Source organism: Triticum urartu, chromosome 7A, assembly GCF_056163025.1.
Source record: "Triticum urartu cultivar PI428250 chromosome 7A, HENAU_Tu73, whole genome shotgun sequence".
NCBI classification, from domain to species: domain Eukaryota; kingdom Viridiplantae; phylum Streptophyta; class Magnoliopsida; order Poales; family Poaceae; genus Triticum; species Triticum urartu.
The window spans coordinates 132366667-132375957 of NC_141879.1; the positions used below are offsets into that span (position 1 = coordinate 132366667).

Genomic DNA, 9291 nt, shown 5'->3' on the forward strand with positions numbered 1-9291 from the left:
ACGCGGCCCGGGGGCAGACGCCATGCAGTCCATCATGAGGGGGCAGTGGTCGGAGGCAGCCGAGGAGAGACATCGAAGAAGGCAGTGCGGATAGGCCTCGTTCCACGCGGGGGTGCAAAGAACACGGTCGATCCGGACAAGCGTGGGATTATCTCTCTCGTTGGACCAAGTATATCGACGCCCGTGGAGGTAGAGGTCCTGCAGCTCCAAGTCGACCAAGAATCATCGGAAACGCCGCAGCATGCGCAAGTTGAGGCGTGGGTTGTTCTTGTCGGCGGCGGAAGCGATCATATTAAAGTCGCCGCCAAGGACCCAGGGGCCAGCGCAGTTAGCCCTTTCCTCATGCAGATCGGCCAGGAAATGCATCTTCTCGGGGTCACTCTGAGGCCCATAGACCCCGGTGAGCCACCAGTGCCGGTCTCCATCGAGCGAAGAGACCGCCGCCGAGAGGTGATGGGCACCATAGGAAGGGTTGGAGACGCTAACGACGGAGCTACGCCAAGCAAGAAGAATGCCTCCACGGGTCTCGTCCGCGGGCAGGAAGAAGAAGCCATCAAAAGAAAGTCCAAGTGTATCAACCACAAGCGGCAACGTGACAATGTCGAGCTTGGTCTCCTGAAGGCAGACAATGGAAGGCAAGTCGGAGACGACGACACTACAGACAGCGGAGCGCTTGGCCCCAGAGTTCAATCCGCGCACATTCCAGAACATACACTTGAGGTTGTGACCCATTACAAAAGGGTGAAGAACCGGACTAATAGCGGACGTGATCCAGTAGATGGCTACGCGGCCACAATAGCGAACGAGGATGGTTGGTGCAAGGCGAGTAGCATCTCCTCCGAGGGCACCTCCCATCCATAGAATTCAGCAAATGCCTGGATCACGTCGACGGCGAGCGGGCGCTCGAAGAGCTTGGTATATTTGTCGAGGGCCGCGTTGGAGATGATCTCATCGTCCTGTAGAAGGCCAAGGCGCCGTAAAAGGACTCGCTTGGCCTTCATCTCCGAGTTCAGACCACGATCAGCCTTGGTGAGGCGATCGCTCCTGCGCGGGGTGAAATCCAATGGGACAACACACCAGCGCCGACGTGGGGTAGCAAGGAGCGGAGGAGCGGCGGCGGTGCAGACGGAATCCACGTAGACAGCAAGGGTTCTGTCGGTGCTGGCGAGCACAGCAGCCGGAGGAGGGCTTGGTACGTGGCCGTTGTCATGCATGGGCTGCATGGACAGGGAGGGGCTGGACGGGCACTCAGCATAGGGAGCAGAAGCGGGGTCCACCTGTCCCGACAGAGCAGGCGCGAAAGGGATCAGGCCCGTGGGGTCGCCCGTGGGCGCTGTCATGCATGGGCTACATGGCGCCACAGAATCAAGCTCAGCCGCGCAGGTGGAGCCGGACGGAGTCTCTGCGGAAAGCTGCTGGCAGAGGGGCAGCGCGCAGGCAGCGGGTGGGGGGCACGCGCCTTGCAGAGCGGCCAGAGGGTGCGGGCTAGCGACCAGGGGGCAGGCGAAGGGTCTGCCACCCTAATGTCGCCAAGCGGCACGCCCGCAGAGGGGGACAGGTCTGTCACCCTGATGTCGCCAAGCGGCACGCCCGCAGAGTGGGACAGGTCTGTCACCCTGATGTCGCCAAGCGGCACGCCCGCAGAGGGGGACATGTCTGTCACCCTGATGTCGCCAAGCGGCACGCCCGCAGAGGGGGACATGTCTGTCACCCTGATGTCGCCAAGCGGCACGCCCGCAGAGGGGGACATGTCTGTCACCCTGATGTCGCCAAGCGGCACGCCCGCAGAGGGGGACGGGTCCAAGGTGACCAGGTCCATCCTGTTGACCATGTTTGAATCCAAAGCAGGGAAGGTGGGAGAGGAGGCGGCCAAGCGCGGAGAGGGACCATGGCCCGGATGCGGCAACTTGACGACTTTTGCCGAGGGGGGGAGATCAGGCAGCTGGACACAGGTGGCCCACGACGCATGCAGACCGCAGAAGGGTGTGGGCCCAGGATGCCTTGCCAGCCCTGAGGCGCAGGAGGGGAGGAGCACCGGCGACGATGGCTCCCACCCGCAGCAGAGCCACCAGCGACGTGCGGGGGAAAGTCATGGCGACGGGGATAGGGCGGCGGGAGCGGCAAGGAGGGGGCGGAGTCCCCACAGGATCACGGTCACCACCGTCGGGAGTGCGGCCGGGAGCATGGGCGACAGGAAGGCGGTAGTCCTCAGAGGCGGAAACACGAATGGAAACCGGGAAGCGCAGCAAGGCGTGACCAAAACAGAACACCAGGTTCGGGTCAGTCCTTTCCACCGCCGCGCTCAGCGCGGTGAAGAGGAGCTCAGACGAGCGAGGAATGGCGTCGGGGTTGAGAGTCCAGGCGGAGAGCCAGAATGCCGTCATGTCCGCCATGCTGATCGTCTCGGGCACGAGAGCGTCGATGTCGCAGAAAGGAGAGAGCAGAGTCTCAACGGTAGCACGCTCCCATGCATGGTCAGGGATCCCTCCCAGCTCCAGGAGGACGAAGAAGCGCGCGGTGACCGGCTCAGCCCCGACGGAGTCACTCCAGGGGTGGATCAACAGGCGAAAGCGCCGACAGCGGAAGGCGAACGAGGCGACACGCGCGCAGTCAGCAGCGGCGCGGAAGCGAATGAGGAACTCATCGGGGCGGCGACGATGCAGGGAGAACGCATCAGGAGCTAGGGAGCACTTGGCGCGGAGCAGGGCCGCGACGTCCTCGTCGGATACGCCGGAGCGGGCGCCGGCGACGATGATGATGAGCGCGCGCTGCTGCTGCGTGGCCTCGGCTTCCACAATGGCAGGCTACGTGGGACGTAGCACACGGCGCTGGCTGGCCTGCGGGAGGGATGGCCCGACATGGCCGAGATGGCTTGGGTATCTGCAGAGCCAGGGTCAGAAGCAGGGGAACCTGACGAGGACGGACGAGGGGAGGTGGCGGCGGAGGGCGCAACCGACGACTGGTGGCGGACCACGACCCAGAAAGCGCCGGTGCGGCACCTCCAGCAGACCCGGAGGACACGGGTGACCCGGAGAACACGGGTGTCGAGCCGCCAGAGCCCAAGCACACCGGCGTCGCATCAGAGAAGACTGGCGTGGAGCCGCCCGACCCGGAGAACACGGGCGTTGCGGAGGAGTGGGGCGAGGATGCCCTGGGGCAATTGGAGGGAGGAGCGTCGGAGGGGGAGGCCGGGGAGTGCGCCCGGTCGTAGTTCCGGGCGATGTGCCCGAAGAATCGACAGCGGCGGCACCAGACATCTTTACGGCACTCCGACAAGGGGTGGCCATCCCTCCCCAGGCACCGGGGGCACTCACCAGGGCCATGGCGGGGAGAGCGGCGTTGGCGGGCAGCACGGGGGCGCCGCTGACGCTGCAGGCGCAGGGCCCTCCGACGATGCCCGCAGGGCACCTCCAAGCGGCCAACAGGCGCGTCGACAGCAGCAAGCGGGGCCTTGACAGCGCGGTGGAGCTCGGACCGGGGCCAGGCGCGGGGCACGGGGTCCGGGCAGACCACTGGAGCAGGGGAGGGCTGGGGCGACGGGAGGGGCGGCGAAGCACAGACGGCCTCGCAGAAGGAGGCCGGCAAGGGCCGACGGGCACTGCTCCCAGCGGAAGAGGGGCTGGATTCAGTCCACCGAGTCCCGGGGCCGGCCGCCGGAGGCAGCAGGGGAAGCCATGGGGAGGAGAGGGAGGGCACCGGCGCCGGAGAGGCCAACGGCAAGGGCAGGAGGGTGGGCGCCGGGGCCGGAGTGGCCACCGGCGAGAGGGCAAGGTGAGGGCTGCTGGGCTCAAGTCGCGCCTCCACGAGGGCTCTGTGTGTTGTGTTCACACACAAAAATCAGAAGTAGTAACTAGTAAGTACAGCTTGTGGTTTCGGAGGTGTCAGTTTCTCAAGTCTCAGATGAAGGCAAATATGTAGGCAAACGTCCATAGATAGATGATGTGTAGCGCTGCAAATTACAGATACACAGCCATGTCATCAGAGCTCATGCATGTGGTGATCCCATGGTTTGACACGACAAACTATTTGGCTTGACGTCTTGAACTCGTCGGGCTCGGACACTATCCTCGCGTTCCGCACTTTCGCTAACGGCAAAGAGAGCGTGTCACTGTGGATCCGAAGGCTGACTTGTATGCAGAGCTGTTAGCTTGTGAGGCGCTGAAGCTGCACTGGAGCATCTACTGGATGACGATGATTCCACACGGTGCTTTACCGTAGCCTTGCAATTCCCAAGCTTTCCGTGGGAAACTTCCCGCGGCTGATCAAATTCGGAAAAGGAATGATCCGGGTTCTGATAGATGCGCTTTATGTGGAGCCATTGAAAACACCGACCATATTTTCTTTCTTTACTCTCTGGCTAAATTTGTGTGGAGCTGTATTCACTTCTGGCTACAAGTGAACTGGAATCCTTCGTCTTTCGTGGACTTAAGGAGACTTTCCAGCGGCTTATCTGGTGCATCTAAAATGATTTTTTGGGTTGGGTTTACGGTGATCTGTTGGTCGTTGTGGACTATTCGCAAAAAATTTACCATCGAGCTTTCCTTCCCGGCTAATCATGTGCATTGCTTATTTAAAACTGGTGCATTTCTGAGTGAAGATTATTGATTAAAGAGGCGGATCTCGAGGCTTTCGACGCTATGACATCCAAGATTCGGTTCACGGCTTCCTCCTTGATGCAGCGGATTTGGTCGGCGCCTTAGTTCTGCTATCTTCTTTCTTGTCTTTTGATTGCTGGCCTGCGTGCCAGGATTGGCTCGTTTGCCATGTACGCTAAACTCCTTTCTGTTGGTTGCTACTGTGTTGGCTTGGGTGGTGATGGTTGCTTGTGATACTCTGCCTGGTGGCTTTATTTATAAAGTTGGGCTTATGCCTTTTCTCTGAAAATTCCTAATGCCTCCTACTCCTAATCCTTCAACTTCTACTGCCGCATTGGGTGAATATATTAGCTCGGCACGAATGGGAACACAGCAAGATAAGCATCGTCCATATACATCTTCCTTCACTTCCTACTCACAAGTTAGTTTTGTATTTGTTGTGTTATGAATAAATACATATCTCACCTTCTCTCCTCCAACTTATAAGGAGGGTAGTTATGGCTTGCACTGAGCAAAGTACTGGGACTGCGGGACAAAGTAGCCAAAATCACTCTCAAATGGTAGACTGACCTTACTAGCTAGTAGTAGTATCTTGAGAGACTGCAAATATATATAGGTCCATGTCACGACTCTTATCAAATAAATGAAGGACATGGTTGGTCATACGATTCTGATTCTCTTTAAGTCAAGAACTTTTACATGATTGCAGCGTCTTATGAGTTGTGGCCGAAAAATGTAGAAACTGGAAACTATAGGATCCCTAAATGGACAAAGGACTCACTAAGTAACCATTTAAAACAAAACCCACCATTTAGCTGGATTCTCTGGTGGAGCGGTGAATTCAACCTATACACTGATGGCGACGGATCTTGACGGCGTGGCGCAGTGCAGATTCGGAGTTCGCTGTGGGAGGATGGACTCGTGCAGGAGGACGACGCTGTCGGACATTGTGGTGGCGTCGATGGCAGAGAGACCTGGTACAGTACATGCAACACTACAGCTCTGAAGATGGATTGGTGGCAGGTGGTTGCGGCGGCCTCATACCCGGCAGGCGTCCTGGTTGAGGAGTGTGCCGGACTGATAGGTGCCCCATACCCGACAGACGTCCTGGTTGGGACCTCAGGTCTTAGATGTCTATGTTTGGTTGGGATGTCTGTTTGATATTAGGCCCAGACTATCTGCGCCTCTTCATCAATTGGATAGGTGTAGCGACAGTTGTTGCTTAGACGGTGGCTTTAGTCTTACTGTTGTATGGCTTTGTAAGGTCTTGTGAGAATAATTAATAAAGTGACCGTATGCATTGCCCAGATGCAGAGGCCGGGGATCATCCTCCTTTTCTAAAAAAAAATTAGCTGGATTCTCCTAAAAACTTCCAATCTGATTTATTTATGATTATGCAAGGTAGCCTTCCTTGTTTGCATATAATATGCCAAACTTTACAAGTATATAATTTATCATCACTGTCTCAGAAAAATCTGGACCCGTAAATATCCAAACACTTGTGCATGCCTCCCCAAAATTTGGGGGGAAACAAGGCATACTGGTCACAAATTCATTTCAATGGTTGGATTCACTATATGTAAAGTCATATTCACTAGATTTAAATCATTCAGAGCACATGATTGGTAACTATATCCCACAAAACAGAACGTCCATTTTAATGGCAGGAAAATGGATAATATATGTCCAGTGACACGTCCAAAATCCCTACATCTTCTCAATGAACTGCCATTTTCTAGTTCCCGGTAATAACTTGGGCATCACGGATCATTCAGTTGCAACACCAAACATTAGTGCACAGAGTAAGTGAAAGAATGCAATGCACGAATGATCAGATGAATGCTTAATGAATACTTTAAGGAACTGGGAAAGGACACTCAGACGTCCACAGGTGCTTCATTCGGTGATTGGAAATGTACTTTGCTGCACTACTTTGTTGTCTTCAATCTTCGATCTAAATGCATGCCATTCCTTGTTTCTCGCCCATGCTTACTGCACCATCAGAGCATCTTCAACAGACGCGCGGTTGCGCGGCATGTTAATTTTTATTTTTTGCAGCGCCAAAATAGTCTTTTTGCGTGTGGGAGCAACGAAGAGGTTTGTCAGATACACAAAAACACCAATCCGGCAGCCCCACCTGTAGCAGACCAGATTTTGCAGCGTGCACGAGTGGGCGCACCAAATACGCAGCGCGCAATGCTGTATTCCCCAGCGCGCTGAACCTTGCTTACCAAGCGCGAGATCTTAGCACGGTTGCTGGAGCGCTAGTTTTGGTCGCGCGCGCTATATAGCTGTTTTTTCTAGCGCGCGGGTTATCTAGCACGTCTGTTGGAGATGCTCTAACAATGGATGAAATGCAACTAATTTGGCTCAAACCATCAATGAAAACCTAATCACAATTATCTGCGGCAACGAGCGGGCTTGGTCTAGTACAATATCTATTTTCTCCTATGTCCTGGTTATTGAGACACGTTGGTCTATTAGTAGAATGCTCGTGCGTTGCTACGGGCTATATTGTATATAAAATGAATCAAATAAATGATTAAAGCCATCTTGAAGATCAAAGCTCATTTCTCCTTCATACATACATGTGTGTTTGGATATTAAACTGGCGCCTAGCGGGCCAGTCAAAATCCAATCATTTGGACAGTTTCGATTCCTTCAAATCTAACCATATGTGTTGGTGAAGTATGGTTGTCTAACTATCTGTCATGTTATCTTCAATAGACAGTCCCGACCAGGATGGCACACACGTCCGTGTTGTAGCCTTGCAATCTCTGATGCCTCCTACTCCTAATCTTGCAACTTGTACCTCCGCATTGTGTGAATATATTAGCTCGGCACCAGTGAAAACACATCAAGATAAGCATCGCCCATATACATCTTCCTTCACTCGTCCTACTCATAAGTGAGTTGCTTCTCTGATCCAGCATATATTGAAGGAGGTTAGCTATGGCTTGCACTGACCACAAGTGGTAGGGCTGTGGGACAAAGTAGCCGAAATCACTCTCTAGTGGTCGACCGACCTTACGGCTAGCTAGTAGTAGTATCTTGACATATTGCAGATATATATAGGTCCATGTCATGGCTATTATTAAATGAACGACATGGTTGATCAGAGGATTCCGATTCTCTTTAAATCAAGAACTTCTGCATGATTGCAGCTGCTTATGAGTGTGACCGGAAAAATGTAGAAACTGGAAACCATAAAATAAGCCAAATGGCGAAAGGACTCACAAAGTAACCATTTACAACACAAACCCATTATTTAGGTGGATTCTCCTAGAACGTCCAATCTAATTTATCTATGATTATGCAAGTTAGCCTTCCTTACCGGCTCACTCCCCCCCCCCCCCCCCCCCCCCCCGCGGCTCCCGCGTCGTCCCCCTTGGGCGACTCGGGGGCGACTAGGGTTTCCCCCGGCGCCGCCACCCCCTCCAGCCCCCCTCCCCTTGCCGCCGCCAGAGGTACGCTAGCCTAGGCGGCTGCCGATGAAGGTGGCGGCGAGGCTCCCCGTCGCTTCGTCCCTTGGCAAAGGACCCTGGACGCCGGGGCGGCGGCCCCGGACGGCGAGGCGGTGCCACCTTCGCGGCAGGTGGCGGGCGCGGGATGCGGCGGACGGCCTCCTTGGCAGCTTGGGCAGCGAGGAGCCGGCAGGAGGTGGTCGTGGTGTGGGCTTCTTCCACTCCAGATCTGAAGGTCGTGCTTCTCTCCTCCTCTGCTCCACTCCTCCCTCTGGCGGTATCCGATATGTGGCTTTGGCTATCAGATTCGGTGCTGGCGGGGTGATGGTGGTATAGGACTGCGTCTGGAGGCGCCGCTGAGGACCTGTTTCTTTCCACCCCCGTCCCAGATCCCGGGTGAAAGCCCAAAACCCGTCCCGGGTTGGGCGGCGGTGGCGCCATGCGCGTCGTTCTCTCCTTGGAGACGCCGCCTGGGGCTCTCTGGTTCTTCAGGAGAGTGGTTGTGAGGTTGGAGAGCGCTCGTTGGCGGCGAGCCCAAGGGGTGATTTTTTTGTGTAGGGTGTGTGTTCCTGCAGGTGTATGCCTTGACGGAGTAATGCTCTGCGGCGGCAAGGTCGTGGTGTGTCATGGTGGCTCTGCTCCTGAGCCGGGTTGGAGGGGGATAGGGTTCCTCTTCCCGTTGACAGCCCCACGACGCGCACCGCAGAAGCCTCTTCCCTTGTGCGGACACTGGAGCGGCACCTGGTGCTTCCAACTTTCTTCCCTGGTGCTCTGCATTGCTTCTTCGACGATCCTCCCGGCAGCTTTCCTTCTGTTTCTCGGTGTCCAAGGAAGGTGGCAGTGCAGCGGATGTGGTGTGTCTTTGGTGTGGCGAGGACCGATAGTTTACTTGCTCTGGTGTGTCGGCCGGCGCCTGCTCTAGCTCTCGGGTGAGCTCCCAACGATCCGATGGTGCGGCGCCTTCGAGCCTAGGCGAGAGGATAGGGTTCCTCTTCGGCGTTGGAAGACAGGTGCTCGTTTTGTCCGATGCTCCATGGTCAGGTGACCCCCGGTGCCTCCATGCTACTGACTGAACCTCGATGCTTCTTTGTTTTCCTGTCTTTGGTCCCGGGGTGCAGCGGGCTTCGACATTACTTGCAGGACGTTCTCGTGTATTTTCTTGGTGTGCAGTAGTGTGCGTTGCGTTGTAAGCTGCTCAGCCAGCTCCCATGTATCTTTCGGTCGCTCATGCT

General features: G+C 55.8%; 1 protein-coding gene across 1 annotated transcript; it reads right to left on the reverse strand.

Moving 5' to 3' along the window:
• Positions 1-222: 222 nt before the first annotated feature.
• LOC147958521 (uncharacterized) lies at positions 223-732 on the reverse strand. The gene has a single exon (XM_087532175.1). It carries the CDS (start codon positions 730-732, stop codon positions 223-225), a length of 510 nt encoding a protein of 169 aa, XP_087388301.1.
• Positions 733-9291: the final 8559 nt, after the last annotated feature.

Bases quoted from the DNA above. Each gene is read 5' to 3' on its own strand.
- LOC147958521 (XM_087532175.1), bottom strand. From the start codon at position 732: ATGGGTCACAACCTCAAGTGTATGTTCTGGAATGTGCGCGGATTGAAC.